Source organism: Melospiza melodia, chromosome 20 (genome assembly GCF_035770615.1).
Source record: "Melospiza melodia melodia isolate bMelMel2 chromosome 20, bMelMel2.pri, whole genome shotgun sequence".
Taxonomy (NCBI): domain Eukaryota; kingdom Metazoa; phylum Chordata; class Aves; order Passeriformes; family Passerellidae; genus Melospiza; species Melospiza melodia.
In genome coordinates, this window is record NC_086213.1 from 13,031,187 (window position 1) to 13,051,584 (window position 20,398).

Below are 20,398 nucleotides of genomic sequence, written 5' to 3' on the forward strand. Positions count from 1 at the left end.
ACAGCCAGTCAGAGAAACAGCCCATAGTTAAACAAAAGAGAAACTGGTGTGATTTACCCAACCAGAAGCTATCAAATCTCAGAAATAATGTGTTCACCCACTCACAGCTCCCCCTGTATCCTAACACAATATTCAAATTTCTCTCCTATTGGGAGGTATCAGCAGAGTAACCTCTGCTCTCATTCCTAAGATCACTGTCTAAAACTGATAAACAACCTCTTTAAAAACATACTTTTTTTTCTTAATATGTGATCACCAGCCTACCTCTGCAACATTTTCAGGACCACCCAGTTCATCTATAAGCTCATCCAGTGTATTAGGTGGAAGATCTTCAGCCAGCTTTTCCAGTTTATCCAGCAGTTCTTTTTTCATTTGTTGGGCCCTTTCAACAGCATCCTGACTCGTTACAAAGCTGCTGTTTGTGTTACTGTTTGCTGAAAGTTAAGAAAGACTCTTTGAGATTTAAAATTTTATTGCCTAACTGCTAGGAAATGAATCAACATCAAAGAAAGCTGCTCTTACCAGACGTGTTGGTACTAGAAGTGGTGGTTCCAACAGTGGAAGTGAAGCAGCTGGGTCGTTTGGATCCCAGACCAGAGGCTAGTAAGGCACTTTGAATAGAATCTGGGTCTATGCTTTTCTTCTTTTTCTTTTCTTTATTTTTTTTATGCTCTTTTCTAATCAACCAGGGATCTGAAGTTAAATAAAAGTTTCAAACATTTACTAAGCAGCCATCCATCCCTTTGAAACAAATACATTCTCATTGCATAAAGTGACTTACAAAAGTCTGAATTCCAGTGTACAAAATCTAATTTCACATTCTACTAATTCCACATCACTGGAACTAAACTACCTGCTCAGTAAACTCATCTGTGGCTCCCTGGAATGTTTGGGAAGACTTTCTGCTTACTCTCTGCAAATACAGCTACTTTCTTGATGAAACACTTAGACTGCCTTACCATCTTCATCATCTTCACTGGATTCATCTCTGAAGGGGTTGAAGTCATCATCGTCTCCAGAACTCAAAAATTTGGAGCTCTCATTGTCACTTTCTTCATTGTCTGAAGCATCAGACTCACTCTCACTCTCATCAGAGCTGCTCCCTGCAAGGCCACCTGTTTTGCGGGCTTTTTTGGCTTCTCTGCTTATTTCTTCACCTAATTCCATCATCCCACAAGAAAGAGAAATTAGTTTAAACCTTGTAGTTTACACACTTTGAAGTCTGTTTTACCATACAAACTTGAAAAATATTCAACTTCCAAAAACAGAACCTTTTAAAAGAATCTAGACTTTAAACAAGACTTCTCTCCCAAGTTTTTAAGATAATCAGTTTGGGAAGGGGGTGGTATTAGGCTTCTCTTCATTGAGCCTCAAGATAAAGAAAGTTACTTGAGTGACTACATCAGGAAGTGATCTGACACAGAAAAGGCATTTTGGGATATGGTTCCACAGCAGATCAACCCAATTTTGAGAAAAATTAGCTAAAATTTACACGTTATATTGCTTATCAGCAATATAACATCTATTAATGGCAATCTCTAGCCCTAAGAGATCTGCATTACATTCTCTTTCAAGGATGACTGTACAGATATATCCCCTTTTTTCCCCACACAAAGTTCACTCTTAGGCAGCTCTGAAGTTGCCATTTTCACTGTGGCATTAGTGTAGGAACTCCAGCTTTACCTTTTCGTTTCTTTACTTTGTTCTCCTTGCAAGGGCTGTCCCGGGGTGAATTGTTATTACTCTGAGCAGTCAGGTCAATTCCCAACAAGCTGAACAGCTTCTTCCTGTCAGGAGCTGGAAAGTGCTTCTCAATAAGAGACTGGAATACTCCTCTGTTTAAGAAAAAAGGGCTGCTCAGTGAAATTTGCATTTATTTAAAGTACAAACCTGTAACATTGAACAGCTTGCTTGACTTCCCTGAAGACTGACTCCTTGTGTTGGGCACTCTCTGTATTATCACCCACATTGCTGTATTTGTCACCTTCTTAGAAGTCGGATAAATATTTTTTACAGCATTGATACATCTTATTAAATTTGTTTTTGATAACAAGTGGCATTGCTACTGCCATTTTTTAGTTGCTCAATTTAAGTAAAAGATTAAGGTAATTTATTAAGATCTTCAGCAAGGTAGCCTTGGGATTGGCTCTGGTCCCTCTGATCAAAGAGGGAAGTCATGGTCTGTAACTTGCTCTGGTATAAATGCAGCACACACTTGGCAGGTCTCCCCATCCTCCCAGTTTGAGAACAGTACGAGCTGTTCACACCTGAAAACATCAGTTTGGAATGCCAGGAGAATCAGGGGACAATCACTGCCTCACCTGAGCAGTGCTGCCAGAGTTTAGGTACAGGCAGCTTCAGTAAAGAACATCGCTACTACAGGATTCCCAACCTTCTGTGCACTGATGCACACCTGACACAGAAGGACAAATGACTACACACACACACTAAGCTGGATGAAGGTTGGTTTTGTAAAGAACAGTTTTAAAACTCAGTCTTACTTTGCTGTAGAAACAAAGTCATTCAGTTCCCCACCACCTTCCTCCAAAGCTTCCAATGTTCTGGCTTCTCCTGTTGACTGCAGGCCAATGACAACGCACTGAAGAAGAAATGAAAATCAGACACTGTCGCTATGACAGAGCTGTAGGTTTATTTGGCCTGAATTTCTGCTCATTAGATACCATGAGCTACAAAAGCATGCTCCTACTGTGGCTGAAAGTATTTGTATTTTATATATATAAATTTAATCTAATAGCTTTACATTTAAGACAAATGTTTAAAAATCAGTCTTGATCAACTTACTTTGCCATTCTTGATTTCTTCCCGAGCCAGCTGCACCACCCTTTTCACCTTTGAGGCTATGCAAAGGTACTTGAAAAACCTCTGGTGAGCTGACCAGAACTGACCCCACATAGATTTCTTCATGCGCTGCTCGGCATCGATGAGATCGGCCGCCTGCTGAAACCTCTCTCGAGCACTGACCCACTGGACAAGAAAGGGAACATTCAAATTTCAGCCAACTGAAACCTCCCAGAAATCAACAGAGAAAGCAAATTTAAAACAGGATTCTTACCAGTTTCACAGATTTATTGTACATTTTAACATATTCCTGTGAGAGCAGAACTTCGTCGATTTTGAAAGTTACACCTGAAAAACTCAACTGTCTGGCTATGTACATTCCTCTCAGCTTCATATCCATAGCAACTATTTCCATGGCACCAACACCTCTAAAATAAAGGAACAATTTAAATCCACATTAGAATTTTCAAGAGGAAGGATTGTTAAAGAAATGCCTCAAACACAACCCCAAGTACGTTAGAAAAAAATCCAGCTTATAAATATGAAGGAGTATGTTTTTGAAATAATTTGAAATTTAGTCTCTATATAAAATTGTATCCCTGCCTTGTAAATGTTAAGTGTCTCCCAAGAGGTAAAACTCAGTTACTTTTTTCCCTAATGACCTAGGATGGATTAGGAGACAGTAACTTATAAATTTGAACTGGATAACAAAGTTGGTCCAAATATCAGCAAATTCTTGCATTGTAACTTTATAAACTGCTGATGATTTAAAATAATACAAACCATTTTAAGTTATTCAGATTTATACTGATATGAAAATTATTTGTTAGTAAGTAACTTCAGTTCTCTTCAACAGCAACACCTTGAGAGCACAGAAGTCACCTGCAGAACAGCTGACTGCTACTCACAGGCTTGGGGCTCTAACTTCATTATTGCTTATTTGATAACTTATTTGATAAGCACCCAGTAATGAAGAGAAGTTACACTTGCAGAGTCCAGAAAAACCACACATCATGTAGATGGTAAACAAGATGTATCCTAAATCCTATTGTGGCATTCTGAAGTGTTCAAAATTCTTTTTGAGTAGGCAAAGCAAGATGCTCACCCACCACAGATTGCGGCAGCAGCCTTTTCTCCTGACCTCTCACATTCAGTACTATTAGTATGTTCTGAAACACCAAGTACCTTGTAACAGCACAAAGAATTTCTCTGAACTGGGTTCTTATGCCAACAAGCACAAGATTTCCTCCTGTTAAATTGCCTATGATGAATGCATAAACATTAGAGGCCTTCTACAAATAGGGAGCCATTAACTACACTGAGCATACTCACTACAATACAGGGTGTTTTCATGGGGAGCAAAGCATTTTGCTTTCGTAACACCCACATTTTCAAGAGGCCTCTTTTCCCAGAAAGCTTTTAAAGCTCTCAAAATTTTCTGTGAACAAAGGAAATATCTTATTTTGCACCACTTACGATAAATAACATTTCTGCTAGATTTAGCAGCCAGAGTTCTTAGTGTGACAGGACATGCTTGTAAAGAAGCACAGAGTGAAGACAAGGAACTGGGAGTACAGTCAGCCACAACCCTGTGCATTCTGCTGTAGGTCTTTGAAACTTTACCTTCTTTCAACAGCCTGAATAAAATCACTGAATTCCCTAAATGGAGTTCCTTCACCCCATATTCCAAGACGGTTCATATATGCCATGTTCCTTGGCTCAGATGCACCTAAAAAGAGAAAGATAAATCTGTACCAGTGCCAGCAAAAACACCCTGAAACATTTAATACAAACCCAGCAGTACATACCTGTGGCACTGGCATAAACAACTCTGGCTTTTGGAAGTTTATTTTGAAGTTCCAATACAGCCAGACCTGTTTTTGTTGGTTTTGATGAACCAACAGGACACAGATTCTTTGCCTTATGACACTCGTCAAATACAATCTGAACTGTAATTAAGGAAAAGCTTTGTCTCACTAATGCACAGAATGAGGAGCTAGAGCAGAAGGCAAGAAAATCTACTACTTACAATAGGGGGCAGGTGGAAATTGTAAACTCCAGACACTGGTCATTTTAACTAAAAACCTTGGAAAAATATTTAGATACTAAATTGCCACACCGGAGTTCTTGAAAATGCTGATGATGCTCCAAATATATATTTAAACAAATCCATAAAATCTCAATGTAAACTTAAGAGTTCTGAAGGACAATTGTTTAATTTTATAGGTTTGATACAGGAAAAAACCAAACTTCACTCTTATACCAGAGCTGTGTGGCAACAAGTTGATGGTCATATGTTTGGCACAAAGTTTACAAAACTGTAAATGTAATGTCAGAGCATGCACATGACTGATTGCCGTTACAAATAAAGAATACCTAAAAACCTTTAAAGATGTAAGTTTAAATAGCAATTTCATTATAATCAAATGAATTCCAGAAAAAGGATACAACTCCATCGAAGTCTTCACCACACCAGTGAAGGAGCTGCTTTAATCTGGTTTTGTATTTACCACCAGACTGACTTTCCCCAATAAGAGAAGAATAGGTAGCAAAGATGACACCTTTCTTCACACTTCCATTATGTTTGGAAGAAATCTTCCCATACTTGAACTGCAACAAATAGAAATTAGAGAAATTAATCAAGAGAGACTCCTCCTCAATCCCACCTACCAGATGAAGGGATGCTGGTGGTCTCAAACTGAAAGGTGTGAACACTTGGAGCCACCCATAACCCCACACCATGATCAGGGCACAGCTGATGGCAGTGTGGTTAAGGGGTTATACAGGGCCTTACTTAAACATAGACTTAAGGAACACTAAATCTGAGGTTTCAGAAGCTTAGCAGCCATACTCTTCGGCTACATGGTTTCCTTACTTTAAATACATTGAAACTAAAATCTCAATTGTATCCCTTTAAGAGCCAATACTTCAAGTGTATTTACAGCTGCTACCATAAAAGATGACTTCTAAAGCCTTATTTTGGAAATTAAGAATTCACAAAGCAAAAATATCAACTTAAACCAAACTTTGAAGTTCAGTGAATTCAATCAGTAATCACACTTTACAATTTAAGCAGGTAATCCAGAGCAGAGGCAGTGTCTCCAAAAATAACTGCACACACCACTGCTGCTTTAATAAATCACTGAGCAGGTCCATTATTCAAGCATTACACACAAAAAGCATGATATATAAAATGTGCACTGAGAGAAAGTAAAAAATTCAAATGCTACAAAGCTTTAAAGATGTAAAGAATATTTCAACTTCTAGAAAATATTCTACTAGTAGTGCCAGTAGTGACTTGAAGTGCAGTTTTTTTTTTAAAAAAGCATACATGCTAAGACTTAATCCTACAAGGGGCCTATTTACATGATTAACTTAAAGCTCTGTGTGGTTCTTTGTAAGATTTAGGCCTGTCAAACAAGACCTAGACAGCAAATTTATTGAAATTAGTGCATTCTTGCTCTCAAAACAATCAACATGCACAACTCGTCACTCAAGCGTACCTAAAGGTTTGCCCCAAGTGTACATAGTAAAAAGTTTCCACACCTTGTTTAATGAATGCACCAATATGTTTTTTGCTCCAATATCTCTCAAATCTCTCTCAGCATCGTATTTCAGATCATTTGACACGCTAAACCTGAGGATACAAAACAAAGCACATTCTGTAAGTCACAGCAGGTCAAAGGCAGCCAGTTGCTAGGACATTTGTCAGAAGACAGATGACCCTGGATTTAGGTCATAGAGTCACTGGAGTGTCTGCTCTAACAAATCCTGGCACACTTACCAGACTGCTCTTTTTCTGCCTAACAAGTAATTTTCATAGATTATTCCAGCTATGGTCCTTCCTTTTCCTACACCAGCACCATCACCTATCAAGAATCCAGCTCTGTCTCCATTGGGCAGGAATGTTTCATGTTGCTGTAGGAGAAAGAACAAAAAACTTGTACCCATTCTCCAGAACACATCACAGGGGATTGTCAGAAAAGAGCAAATATAAGAAACATCCTATTGGAGGGGACCAGTGGTCCAAGCAAACTCCTGGAAACAGGAAAAGGGGATTTTATTTAGGGAGAGCACAGCACCTTAACTGCATTGTGTGAGCCATTCCCCCCTTTCTTCCCTCAGCACCCAGAACTGCTCTAAACATCTGTCCAATAATTTGTGCCTTTTCCTAACCCACTGATAGGCTCTTGTGCAGCCTTTTGTAGCAGCAAGACCCAGATATCCACAGTGTGGAATGCAGTCTTCTGAATCCACCAATTTTACACCAATCTCCTGTCAGTGTCACCAAGTTCTGTTCTGCTTTTGGTTTTGTGTATCACTCACTCCTTGATGATCTTAACCCTGATTTCATTCCCTTTCCTTTCTCTGCCCTGCAGCCCCAGGTGTCCCAGACACTTTTCCCTCCTGTGACCATTTTAGTTGTCCCCTCACTCCACTGCCTCCTTCCCCAGCACACAAAGTGCTGCACACACATCTGGGGTGGGCACACTGAAATTTAACCCAGCAGCAAAATAACACCCAGTGCTCTCTCTATTCCTTCCCAAGGATGTCAAACAGGGCTGGCTTTCTCAGCCTGCTGCTGCTGCAGCCATTAAATTACTCCAAAGAAATAAAAATGACTAACATGTTCTAAGACAGTTAAAAGATCCCCATCATGGAAGTGGTTTAGAGGAAATTTTCCTGGGTGTATTACCTCACATTTATCTGAGCTGAAGCTCACCTGCCATCTTCTAATGCAACTCAAACCTTTAAGCTCTTATTATTTTATCTCCTTGTAAAACTGACATAGCTGCACTTGTCAGATTTTACTTTTTCTTCTTAAATTCTCTGTTAGCTTTTAAGCTGTGCTGATGTCTGGCATACCTGGGCTGCATAAGTGATTGCTTCCAGCTGCAAAGCTGACAACCAGCCACTGTCAATGGTTTCCTCTGATATTGATGTCTGGTACCACACATCAGGAGGAGTCACACTGGATAAGGAGCTGGTTTCCACCACTGGGTCAGGGTGACGCAGACCAATTTTTACTGGTGGAGAAAGAAGGGGAAGGAAGGCAGAAGTTGAAAACAAAATACAGAGTTCTGTTGCTGCAGCACAAGTTAATATATTTACCCAAACAACTTGCAATTGTGATTGCAAAGGCTGAACTCAACAACGAGAATGTTTCATTGCAACAATCTGTCAAGTGTTAAACTGCACTGCATATGAAGGAACACATAAATCTGAATTTATAACTGCAATCCTAACTTCCTCTTCTCACCACCTTCCCAGAATTTTTGTGATTAGATAAAATTCACTTTAAAGAAAATTAAAGTATTTGTGTACTTGACTTGTTTGAGAAAAACCAGTCTGAACCTTGTTTTCTCAAAAAGGCCAGAAGCAGCCTCAGGATGCCAGAATCACAAAAGCAACATTCTTCTCACTATTTATATAGTGCCATTTTAAGCAGAATGAGAAAAGATTTAGAACAGACATGGTTTAATTGCTGACAGATCTCATCAGTAACAATAAAAATTAACCATTTAGCTACAAACTCTCAGCAAAAAGCCTTGCTTTTACAGCAGGTCACTGAATTCAGCAAACAAGATAACACCTTGCTGTCAATGGGTACAACAAAGAAAAGAGAAAAAAGAGGAGATGGCAATTAACAGCAGTAAAAGATTCACTCAAAAACCAGCCAGTCCTAAGTAGTCAGGCAGGAACAATGCAGGAAGAATGTACTTAGGGTGATTTCACACCAAAAGACTCAAACTAGATTCCTAAGTGTAGCAGTGAGCACTGAATCCCTTCACAAAATTTCCTCTGCTGAGGCACAAGGCATCTTAACAGAGGTAAAAAAACAGGCCTGATTTTAGTTCATCAGTCACATCTGTAAAACAAATACTGCTCAATGATACTGAAGAACTCCTCTTTAAAAATCCACTTATCTTCCAAATCTAGCACTTACAGAGGATAAATTTCCTAGGAAAACCCACAACACATTCAGGTCCTGTTAACTTCAGACAGTATCTATCTTCTGTGTTAGTAATTACACAGGAGTAAAAAAATGAACTCTCAAAACATTCAGCCTTTTGATGTAACAGAAGATCAGGTCATACATTTTATTGGCATATATTCAGCATAGGTCTCTGCATGGCCCATTTCTTCTTCATCTTCCTCCTCAGGTTCCTCCTCTTCTTTTACTGCTGGCACTTTCTAGAATTGAAAAATACTTGTGTTAGTTCAACAGCACATGGTTAATATTCCATCTCCTGGAAATTAACATGAGAAAAGAAATGAGGACAAACTTGCACTTCAATGTTTTAACACATGTAGGGAACAAACCAGTGAATCGCTGGGAAACTACACACAAATGCAGATTTCTTACACTCTGAACAACCCTCTAAAGACACTAAGTCAGAGAACTTCCTCTTCTTTGCAAACAGATCAAGCACTCCAAACTCACATAAGCAGAATTAAAAAGAAATTCTTCTTACTGCATATTAAAACCTGACTATGACTTAAAGGAAATTGCCTTGAAAACATAACAGCCCTAATGTTCAAGTACTCCCCTGGAGTCCCCTGCAGTTCCACATCCATGACACCATTCCACAACTATAGAGTTAAATTATCAGTTCTGTCCAGTATTCTCTGAAACCTGACAGTTGCCCATTTACTGTGACCCTGGCCAATGTAAACATATAAATATTTGTAAAGCACTCAACAGATGAAAAATCAAGCATCTTCCACAACTACTGATGTTTAATACAAAGAAGTGATCTGAAAAAGCCCTTCTGTACAGCAGTCACTGAGGAGCACAGCTCTTCCCAAACATCAGCCTGAGTCTAGATATCAGTGAAGATGCCAAAACTCCAACGTTTACAGCATCAGAAGGTAATTTTATTACATTTAGAAAATTGAATGATATTCAATTTAAATCTTCAATTTAACTGCCCAGAAGCACAGCCATGCTAGGGGGAAGTCTTTCAGTTTCCTCACTGCTAGCGATTTCAAAAGAAAATGTTTTAACCCAGAGGAAACGCTGCGCTTATCACCTTTAATCAGAGCCACACCCTTCTTGGCCCACAGCAGCTTCTGCTAATGACAGTAATTTCTTGAAATTGTCATTTATATCTAAGCTCAGCACAGCTGTTAACTTCACTCATCTAACCAAGTTTCATCTTGTGGAGCAACTGACCTTTTGAACAAACAGATGCACTTGACAGTTCCACCACACACAAGACAAGTATGAGTAACTCCTGGAACTGGCCACAACTGTTCATGGGCAGCAACACATTGGTTTGGCAAATGAATCATTTGTGCCACTTACCACAGTTGGTGAAAAACTTCTCATTTTAATGTCATTTATCCATATCCTTGCTACCTCTTTTGTGGAAGCCTCCTTCTTCACTGCACCATTGCTTAGGTCAGCTGCAAAAGAAAAGCTGTGGTTTACAGAATTCCCTCCAAACATCAACTCACATTAACATGCTGCTCTATTAATGGGCTGAAAGAGAAGTTTAAAGTAATGAGGAGCACAATGATGCTTCAAGAACAAATTTGTAACAGGATCCTTTAAGAAGACCATTTATTAACCTTCCTGTCTTCAGTCGCAATTGCAAGGAACTAGGAATAGGGCTCAGTACACAACTAAAATAATTTGCATAAGGATGGATGCAAAATACTGAAAGCAGCTGTCAGGCTTCCATCATATCAATGCATGTAATAAACTTAGCATAATTGCCCCTAAAAACAATTAGGGCACTTGCACAAATAAATGTTTTCCTCAAAGGCACTGCATAATTTAACTTCTTAATATTTTCCCATCTAGAACTCCTGCTGCCTGAATTATATGAAAAGACCATTTTCCTTTCAAGAGCTTCTCTTTTCCACAAGTATTTGCCATTTTTTTTAAATAAACACAAGGAAAGATCCAGAGACACAGGAACACAAATAAGATCAGGAATGCAGTTCTAGAAGTTGCAGGTCTCCTTTCACTTTACACAGAAGCTACAGATTGCACTGTTTTCTGCAGCTGTGCCACCTCAACAGTTACTGTGTGCTGGTGTCACCTATTCTGTGCTTCTCTGAGTTTTCACTTGGTTTAATAAAACTTGACTTATCCCCTTCTGCTTTCTCCCCTCCTCTTCCTCACTTCCTTTTCTCCCTGCCCCAGCTTCAGTTCATGTCCCAACTTGGGTTTTGGCAGCCACTCCCTAAGAGAAAGCAATGACACAAGGAGGGACATTCTGCTTTTTGTTTCAGTTCTAACTAACTGACAGCTCCTGCACTGCACTCTCTCTGCACACAGAAAAATAGGTTATGCCAACCACACCTATAAAATCAGCAAAGCTTGTTTCAGAGACAATGAAAATAACAGAAATCCACAAAATGCCTGTATATCTTTCAGAAAAAAAAAGCAGCACTGAAGATATTTTCTAACTGAACTAGTCTGATCTTAACATGCTAAAATCAGAACAACTTGAAAGAGTTAGTTACACACACATGCAGCTTTTTCCTTACACAAGCTGACCACATGTTAGAAATAACATACACGGAAATATTATGGAAAAAATCACAACATGAGGATTTGGAGTGTGGTAACAAAGGACTTGTGGCATTTAACTTACTGCAGCACTTCAGAAGTAACATGAAAATAAACAGCAAGTTTTTAGGACTTAATTTCTTAAACAATAGATTTGATGCCTCCAATGAAACAAAGGGACAGATTTTCCTTTTGCAGGAGACAATCCACACAAACACCTTATGTGCTACAAATGTAGTTTGGAAGATGCTAAGTGGAAAAGAGTTTTAGTTTGTTGTATTTCTAAGCACATGCTAGAACAGGAACTGGTGGAGACTCCAGTAACATAGCTAACAGACTTCAGTAATGTTCACAAAATACTTGTACCAATTTTACAGCTGCAATCTGTCATTTTCCTTGTCCCATGCCACAAATAAAGAGTTGATCTGTTATCCCACTATTTAAATAAATACTGTAATCACAAAGAAAGCAAACTCACTCGCTGCTGTCGCTACAGGTTGGGCAATATTAGGAGGTGGCTTCAATTTCATGAGTTCATTAAGACTGTTGTTCTTGAGCAGATCTTTCAGCTGAATCTGGTCCTTGGAAGGTGCAGTGGTCAAGGCATTGCGAACTGCTGGTGCTGCCACCGAGGGCCGGGTGGTTGTGCTGGTCTGGATGATCTTTGCTACAGTGATCGTCTGCCGCGAGGTCGTCACAGGCGTCGTTTTTGTCACCACTATGGTTGTCCCCAGAGTTGGAAGCTGATTTATTTGATTCAGCACAAAGGTTGTGGTGGATGGTGGTTGCTGGCAACAAAGAAGCAGGAAATTTTCAGAAAACAGTCAAAAAGAAAGAGCAAACTTTATTACACTTCGTTGAGAACACAGTATACACCAGTTTTTAGAAGACACTTGTCTGTCTTCAAATAACATGCTGAAGGTGCCAGAGTAATATCTTGCGCTGCAACAGTCTGAGCAAAAAAGTTTTTTTTTTAGATTTTAAGGTAAAGGAAATAAAAAAAAGAAAAATTCATCACCCATGACCACTACAGTTTCCTCCATATCTGATAAAGCCAGTCCAACCCACTGCTGGCCAAGGCTTGGCCACTCAGTGTCACTGGCAGTGCCTGTGAGAAGGCATTTGTTTAACAACAGGCAAAAACTGTTACACCATCAGCAGCTGGGATGGAGGAGTGAGAATATGTGAGAAAACCCTGCAGACACCAAGGTCAGTGAAGAAAGGGGAGGAGGCACCCCAGGTGTGGAGCAGGGTGGACCTGCAGCCCTTAGAGGACCATGGATGCCAGGAGTGAAGTTGAGCCCAGGACAAAGGAAGGAGTGGGGAGAAGGTATTTTTAGGTTTGTTCTTCTCATTTTCCTCCTCCATTGTTAACTGGCAATGAATTAATTTCCTTGAGTTGAGTCTGGTTTGCCCATGACAAATTGCTGCTCTCCCTGTCCTCATCTCAACCCATGAAGCCTTTCACCATGGTTTTTCAGCCTTTGTGCAGCTGAGGTGGAGGAGGTGGAGCAGCTTTGTGGGCACCTGGTGGCCAGCCCAAGCTGAGCCCCCTCCCCAGCCAAACCCCAAAGCCTGGAGCAGCAGCTCAGCTCTTACCCGAACATTTAACAGGGCTGGAGTGGAGACAGTCTCTGGTTCTTGTTTGACAGCAGCTGCAGCCTCAGTGTCCAGCCCCAGCTCCAAGGCGCTGAGCGGCACCGACTGCAGAGGGAAGGAAGCGAACAAGGCAGCAGGAATAAAACCTTCAGGCTTTTGTTCCAGGCTGTGCCTCAAGTGGCTACACTCTGGCAGAGTGAAGGCCATCATGGAGCTTAAACCTGGTATTTCATTACACTTTTTATGCATTTTATTGCAGAGCAGCTAGACCCCAATGACATGAGAGCTCTCCACGGATACCTGGCATTATGTCCCCCTGTCATGCCAGAATTAAGCACATTTCTGTCTGTACTGACCTCAAGTGTTTGACATTGCTTTTCTGTATGGAAGTCTAAAATTAATTCACAAGCCATTTTCCAATGTCAGTACTATGAAGCAAGAAACTTCAGAAAACTCCACATGCTTGAACCACTTGCCATACACACCATCCCCTTTAACCCCTTCATCACAGCAAACCCAAGCTCTAACAAATCCCTGTTCTTGTTTTAACCTGCTGAACAGCTGGAGTTGGTGCTGGATTTGCAAGAACCACATCTGGAGAGTCAATATCAAAGAGATCATTTGGACTGATTCCACTCTCACTCAAAGCAGCAAGCAACAGATCTTGTCCTGGCTCCACCATCTCTGAAAAAAAAAAAAGAAATGAAACCGTAAGTACGAGTACATTTAACTCTGATTTATTTTTTGCCCACACACAACTCCATTTCCTGCATTTAATGGCATTCACAGTGCAGTCTCTTGTACACAGTCACTTTCTAGATGTGCTCTGGTTCTTTAGTTTATTTGTAGGCTTTTCAACATACCACATTTAAAAGCAGGGAGAATTAAAGTTTATGGGTGTGATAGCATTTTGTGTAGTAAACTTAAGAGACCTTTTCTAGTCTTTGAGGCACTACATTTTCAAGGATTGCAAGAAATACCAAGAGCAGAAATAGTGAGACCATGTTATGCTAATGATCCATCTTTGTCAGTGAAGCAACTGCACGAGGGAAGCACAATTAAAACTCATTTACTTTATCTTGTAACAAGTTAGTGATAAAGAGCTTATAAGGAAAGCTTTAATTTCTTGCTTGCCCTTACATTGGGTTACATTCATTCACTGGAGAAATTTTGTTTTGCTTAGTGGAGAGAACAAATGTGCCACTATTATGGTATGTAAGTGCTTATTAAATAGGACACTAACATCAGGTCACAGACTCCTTTATGTGTAGGACAAGCAAAACTAATTTCAAAAAGCTATTCTAGACAGCATAAAAACTTATTAAAAAGCCAAATACTCCATATTTAAAGATGAAGAGAGGAGATAACACATTTCACTTGCTTAAGAAGGAAACCCATCTGCCTCAGTATTAAGAAAAAAATTAAATTATCTCACAGAACTTGAGCTGTTGCTTATACAGTCTAAAATATACCTCAAGCAGATCTTAATTTCATTCACCCTCCACACCCCTTAACACCCACTGGGAATAAAACATTGGAACCCAATGAAGCCAAACACCTACTCTAAATAGGTAAGAGGACAAAATTATTTGTTGGCATTTTAGATGTTCATTCACAAGACTCCAGAACAGCATTCCCTTGCTTGTCCCTTGTACATGCACAGCTGAGCCACATCCAGCTGGCTGCTCACACATCTTCCTCAGCACTTTTAGCAGAACAGGTAATTCTTGTAATAAGCTGAGCCTCAGGCACTCAGTTCTTACTCTCCCCAGTTTTAGTCTGTGCAATAGCAGGGAGAAACCTTTTGGTTGTGGATTCATACTCACAATTCATGAGATGGTGGCACCACAAGTGCAAGATCCTGGGACAAGGGGAAGATGCATTTTAATGTAGCAAAGACTCAAAGCAACAAACAATTGGTGGGACTGCTACTGACTACACACAGCGCCGCCAAACACCATTTGCTTCTCAGAACCTGACTTCTTTCTTAAAGGTATTTGAGGTGAGTAAATAAATTTGCAGAATGGCCTTGTTTGTTGCTATGAGGTACAGAAAATATTAAGTCATCTAGCACACTTAATTGATGTGGCAGCAGCACTTAAGGATGTCACCACCCACCAGCCTGTCTCCCAGAATCCTGAATGGGTCAACAAAAGTGCTAAGACCTGACTTTCAGTTTCACCTTCATTCTAGAAAGATTGTGCTGTCTCTCTCAAAAAAGGGGACTACATATGCACATTAATCAGACAGGATAAATCCTTCATTTTCAGCAGACTAAAATCTTAACAGTGACCATCACATCCAGGTTTAGAAGCCTGCAGATTTGTTTGCTAACCAGAAACAGGTGAGGGGAGGAAGGTTTAAGTCTGCAGATGAGATTTTTGCTTATCAGTACTTTTGGTGTTCAGAACTTGAGAGCAGCTATTGAAGATGAATTTCTCTACAGAAGGGGAATTCACACAGGTCACCCCATCAAAACAGCTCCAAAACACTTAAAAATCACAACTTCCATTTGGGAAAGAGGCACAAGCACCCTTGCACACAGGGCAACAACCCTGCTCAAAGGACAAATAAACTAAAATGTCTAAATGTACAATTCAAAACCATCAGTTAAGTCATTCCTTAGTCTGTATGGAGTCGTGCTCACCCCACTGCCAAATGAAGACACGACCAAAACTTGGTTGAAAGTTAAGGGACTGGACTAAATAGAGGCATAAAAAGGCAGAAGCAGCAGAAGCTTGGGGCTTTTCTCTTAAGAGAAGTAAGAAAAAATGAAAAGACTCGAAGTCTGAGTCTGCTCTCACAATACAGGAATGAAAGGCCTTTCTATGAAGTTGAGACTCAAAGCAAAACCAAAGCTAGAAGAAAAACCCACACCAACACCACAAAAAACATCTTCCCCAGCCACCCTGCAAGGGTGTCACAACCCATCCCATCTGTTTCATGTCCAGTTTAACATTTCCACGATGCCACTGACCCCAACATGTTTAACCTTTAAAAACATGATGGCTGAGACTTAAAAGTTTCAGAGCTCAGAAAAAAAAACAACTCATAGCAGGAATGCTTTAGTTGCTTATTTCAAAGTTTTCAGTAATGACTGGTGATAGAAACTAGCAAAGCAATTCCTACAATTTCAGAGTAAATATCTCCAGTTTAGAAACTCTCTTTCTAGCAAAGCTGTTTTCATGTAAGAAGTCCCCGAGCTGCACCCCTCTCCTGACACCCCAAATTTGAAGTCTTTAAAAATTCATGGTTGCTCACAACCCAGCAAAAAGCTCAGTAAAACAACAGCAATTGTTTGTCTGTCAGTTTGGACAATGAAAGTTTGACTAGTTTCACTTATTTTGTTTCTGTACAGTAGGAACAAAGCTGCATTGTTTGGAACAAAAGGAATTCTGAACTTCTAGACTTTTTACATTAGAAGTCACTGAATACTTAGCACCAATTTTAGCCTTTGTGCAACTTCCAAGCACCAACGCTGCCCACCCTCCTCATTGTAATTTAACAAGGAAATTAAATGAGGAAGAAAAAATATACAGGAGAAGCTGCATTGTGGTAACATTTTATTTTCTGTAGCACTTGCTGGTTAAGCTTAAAACATTATCAGGCTGAAGCAGCTCCATAATCTTGCAAGGTAGGAGGCTCCTCAGCTCACACAAGTGAAAGTGACTTTATCAAGCTCTGCAGCTCAGCCTTGGCAATACTATATAAGGACCTGTTTGCCACATCTTCAAAATCTCCGAAAGAAAATACTTATTAAAAAGTTGTGAATATTACAAGCTGTTCCCTGAGGATTTCATCACTCAAAGAACTGTTTTGAGCATGTAGAATCTTGCAGATAAGATTGTCTATGTTTAGCGAGGTAGTCCAATGTCACTGAGCAAGAATCAGCCTATTAAATGAAACTAAAAAATGTATTTATAAAATTTCAACAGTAGTAATATCTTAATTACTTTCTTATTATGAAGAAAAAACAAAATGGTATTTCAAGAAGGGCCACCAAAACACACCAAACATTTCTGTAAGGTGCTCTCCTGATGAAGAACATAGCTTAAAACTTTGATAAAGAGACAGTTTTGTGATCACTGCACATTATGTAAATAATTCCTGATTTAAAGATACAAAACCAGAATGCCATGTTTAATATCATGTCATGTATCCATGCCAACCTGGCTCTCTCTCTCCTTCCATTTTAGCTTTGGTACAAAGAAACAAAACAAAAAAAGAAAAAAAAATATTCTAAAACACATGTCAAGCAACCTGCTCTGTTTGCCCTGAGAAACATAATGGTAGAATCCCAAACAATGAAAAGCCTTTTGATTTTCAGTTCTGTGAGTTACACACAGTAACACTGCATGCCTGAAGTGCTTATTTAAACCCCATAATCAATTACAGTATCAGAAGTTGCTCCAAACCAAACAGCAGAATCAAGCAGGCCCTGCTGTTCCCAAGCCCTTCCACACGTGGGGCAGCCCCGGCTGTGAGTGCCGGCCTGGGGCACAAACAGCACCCGCAGCTCCTGCTCTGTCACTGCAGAGCTTCCCCCACTGCCCGTCTGGGGAACACCTGAGCTGCACTGCAAGCCATGGAGAACATCACACAAATGCTGCAGTTGTAGAGACAAGACAGCCTTGCCCTGCACATTCTCTGCCTGACTAAGCCAGGAGTTATTATTGACCTGAAAATCTCACATCTCCCTTTGCAGCCTCTCAGAGCCCCATCCCACCCAACAGGATTCTCTGGACAGCCACGTGGGCTCTGCTCATCTCAGCTTTTGTCTCCAGAAGGAACCTGGTAACAGCAAAAAAACAACAATTCAACCAACCCAACCCCTTCTGGTCCTCTCCAAGTCACCATCCAATCAAAGAGCAAAACCCTAATTAATGAACTCACTCATCCTTCCATGCCTTAACCTCAAGACGAGCAGTTAATTTTGCATTCACACGTACAAAGGTGTTCTCACAAAAACCAGGAGTTAATCCAATTCTGGAAAAATCATTCCCACTTTTCCAAGGCTGGTCACCACTCAAAGCTTTCAAGGACACGAGGGACACTTCAGGGCACCCTAGGTTCAACTCTGCCTCAATGCTTTTCAATGACTGGTTTACAAAATTTACAACTGCCATGTTACACAGTCTGCAAATGTGAAATTCAGAACTTCTGAAAATGTTAAAAGACTTAACAATGCAGTAATTTAGCATGAAATCTGCTGTCAAACTAAAGGGCTGGAGCTGGTAATTGGGCCAGCAGTGAAAGTTTTTAAGAAGTAAAATCTCAAAGAGAAAGAACAGCATGGGAGCACCAGGATCCTCGGTTTTAGCCTGGGAGGCAGCTCCAGGTGTGTCTCAAAGCCCCATTTCCTACATCCCTGACCCACTTCAACGGCTTTTAGAGTAACTCTCAGCCAGTTCTGAAAGCAGAGTAGTCTGGACAAAAAGACAAACTGCCCACATTTTATTTCTAAATATTAAGATTGCATACAAATATAACATCTCATGGCTGCGAGGGAGATACAGAATACCAATTCAAATGTCACGCTGTTACACAATTTCAATTCTTGCTTTACAACATCAACTACAGATTTTCATTTTGGGGGGAGGGCAGCTTGCAAAACATTAATGTAGGTTTTTAAATAATTTTAATCCAGACAGAACCTTGGTAGTTTAAAGCCAAATAGTCTACCACCGAGTTAATTCCTAACTTCACACTGTGCCGTTTGATCACACTGGATTTTTTTTTTACTCACTCTGGAGTTACCTAACAGATCAATTCAAGGGTTTTATTTTTAAGGATTTACAAAATCTGCTTCATCTTTAACAGATATCAAACACACAGAACCAGCCTAAGAGTACCTGAAAGAAAGTACAGGAGTTCTGATTTATACCCTCAAATGCAGCGTGGAACCTGGTCAGCTAAAAATAATAAAGAGACAACCCTAAAAACTCCAGGAGAAAACCCCAAAAGGCCTCTTCCCCATCAGACTGTAGGAGCATTTCTACGTTAAACTATTACTCACCCTAGCAACCTCTGTTTGAGGCGCGCTCGTTACGAGTGCCTGGACTTTGAGGCCGTGTCCGCCGCCGCGGTTCGGCTCCCCGGGAGCAGCGGGGCCCCGAGGGCTCGGCGGGGCGGGGAAGCCCCGGGGGAGGCGGCGGCAGGGCCGGGGGTCGGCGGCTGCGGCCCCGCCAGCCTCGCACCAACACGTGTTCCCGACATAAACTTCCGGGTTGGGCCAGAATCGGCTGCGTAATCCCGTCCCATGCGCGACTTTTTGTTTCCAGACCTTCACCTCTTTAAAGATCCCTCCAACGGCACCGCGATCCCGGGGAAGGGCGGGAGGGCTCCGTCTCACGGCGGCTTCGGGAGCCGCTCCGGCACCATAAATCAAACACCCCCATCCCCCCCGCCTCGTTTCTCCATTTCGAACCTCAACAATCAGCGGCCGCGGAAAGAGCGCACAAAGGCGCGGGCCGGCCCGGGGGGCTCTGCCCGCGCAGGGATGTGGCGGGGGGGGAGCGGCCGAACCCAGCGCCGCGCCCGCCCCCGTTAGGGAAGCGCTCCCCCAGACCCGGGGGGCCCCGCCGCCCGCCCCCGGGCACGAAGTTCGTGGGACAAGCGGGGCTCCGCCGGGGCGGCGGCGGCGCCTAGCCCGCCCGCCGCGCCGCCCCCGGCCCACCGGGACCCCTGCGGGGGCGGCCGCGCAGCCTTCCCGGGCCAAGGCACCGAGGGAGACGCGGAGCCGCTCCCAGCACAACGGGTCCTCCCCGGACACCCCCGCGCCGCCGCCGCGGGCCCCGGTGAGGAGCTGAGGGGAAGAAACCCCCGGGGGGGAGCCCCACAACGCGGGGAGCGGCCAGAGGCGGCCAAACAGGCGCGACGCCAAGCAAAAGAGCAGCGCGGGACTTACTCTCTGTCGCACTCGATCCTCCCGCGGGCTCCTGGAAGTCTCCGCCGCCGGCCCCGCCGCCCGCCGCTTTCTAACTCACGGCCGCCATCTTTGCCCTCCCTCCCCTCACAGGGGAGGGGGGGGCCGGGGGCCGCCCGCACCACGTGACCCGGGCCGCGCCTCCCTCCCCCCGCCGTGCCGCGCGCGCTCCCCGCCCACGTGACCCCGCCAGCCACCGCCCGCCGCTGGCGCGCGCTCCGCACCACGTGACCCGCCCCCCGCCCGCGGGCTCCCCGGTCACGTGGCCGCCGCCGCCGTCTCGCGCCCACCCCCCCCCGCCCCGCGTCCCACCGCCACCGGGCCCCGGCGCGCGCTCCCCGCTCGCCCCCCCGTCACGTGACATGCCGCGCCTCGGTTTTTCCCTGCCCTCAGCAAGGGGAAGGCAGAAAGTTCCTCGTTCCCTCCCCCTCCCCAAAAAAATCCCCGGCGTTTCCACCGTCCTTCAAATAAGCGACGTCCCTGCGGGCGGGCCCCGCCCCATGGCGGCGGCCGCGGTCGAGCCTTGGCGATCCGGGCCCGGTTCCCGGTAG

At 42.6% G+C, this 20,398-nt stretch overlaps 2 protein-coding genes across 3 annotated transcripts in view; one reads left to right on the plus strand and one right to left on the minus strand.

Moving 5' to 3' along the window:
• Positions 1–19,974, minus strand: part of SBNO1 (strawberry notch homolog 1) — a 30,982-nt gene extending 11,008 nt beyond the window's left edge. The window contains exons 1-19 of one of the 2 annotated variants that reach the window (XM_063173153.1): positions 19,830–19,974; positions 13,473–13,606; positions 12,923–13,027; positions 11,802–12,111; positions 10,109–10,209; positions 8,898–8,994; positions 7,666–7,826; positions 6,584–6,717; positions 6,346–6,436; positions 5,248–5,409; positions 4,608–4,743; positions 4,423–4,528; positions 3,074–3,227; positions 2,803–2,985; positions 2,502–2,599; positions 1,684–1,835; positions 960–1,157; positions 523–693; positions 265–434 (exon numbers count right to left, since the gene is read on the minus strand). In XM_063173153.1, the coding sequence (XP_063029223.1) occupies positions 265–434; positions 523–693; positions 960–1,157; positions 1,684–1,835; positions 2,502–2,599; positions 2,803–2,985; positions 3,074–3,227; positions 4,423–4,528; positions 4,608–4,743; positions 5,248–5,409; positions 6,346–6,436; positions 6,584–6,717; positions 7,666–7,826; positions 8,898–8,994; positions 10,109–10,209; positions 11,802–12,111; positions 12,923–13,027; positions 13,473–13,604 (2,661 nt within the window). In that variant the 5' untranslated portion in view covers positions 13,605–13,606; positions 19,830–19,974. Of the gene's footprint in view, positions 1–264; positions 435–522; positions 694–959; positions 1,158–1,683; positions 1,836–2,501; positions 2,600–2,802; positions 2,986–3,073; positions 3,228–4,422; positions 4,529–4,607; positions 4,744–5,247; positions 5,410–6,345; positions 6,437–6,583; positions 6,718–7,665; positions 7,827–8,897; positions 8,995–10,108; positions 10,210–11,801; positions 12,112–12,922; positions 13,028–13,472; positions 13,607–18,938; positions 19,003–19,829 lie in introns of those variants that run through there. The other variant, XM_063173154.1, reaches the window with a different exon arrangement.
• On the plus strand, positions 14,946–20,398 carry LOC134427557 (basic proline-rich protein-like). Its single transcript, XM_063173488.1, has 4 exons — positions 14,946–14,968; positions 18,944–19,148; positions 19,473–19,719; positions 19,941–20,398. The coding sequence occupies exons 1-4, from the start codon at positions 14,946–14,948 to the stop codon at positions 20,396–20,398; spliced, it is 933 nt and encodes a 310-aa protein (XP_063029558.1).

Coding starts and splice junctions, on each gene's coding strand:
- LOC134427557 (XM_063173488.1), top strand. CDS start 14,946: ATGGCCTTGTTTGTTGCTATGAG. Junction 19,149..19,472: donor TTCCCGACATAAACTTCCGG/GTTGGGCCAGAA, acceptor CGCCCCCGTTAG/GGAAGCGCTCCCCCAGACCC. Junction 19,720..19,940: donor CGCCGCCGCCGCGGGCCCCG/GTGAGGAGCTGA, acceptor CTCCCCTCACAG/GGGAGGGGGGGGCCGGGGGC.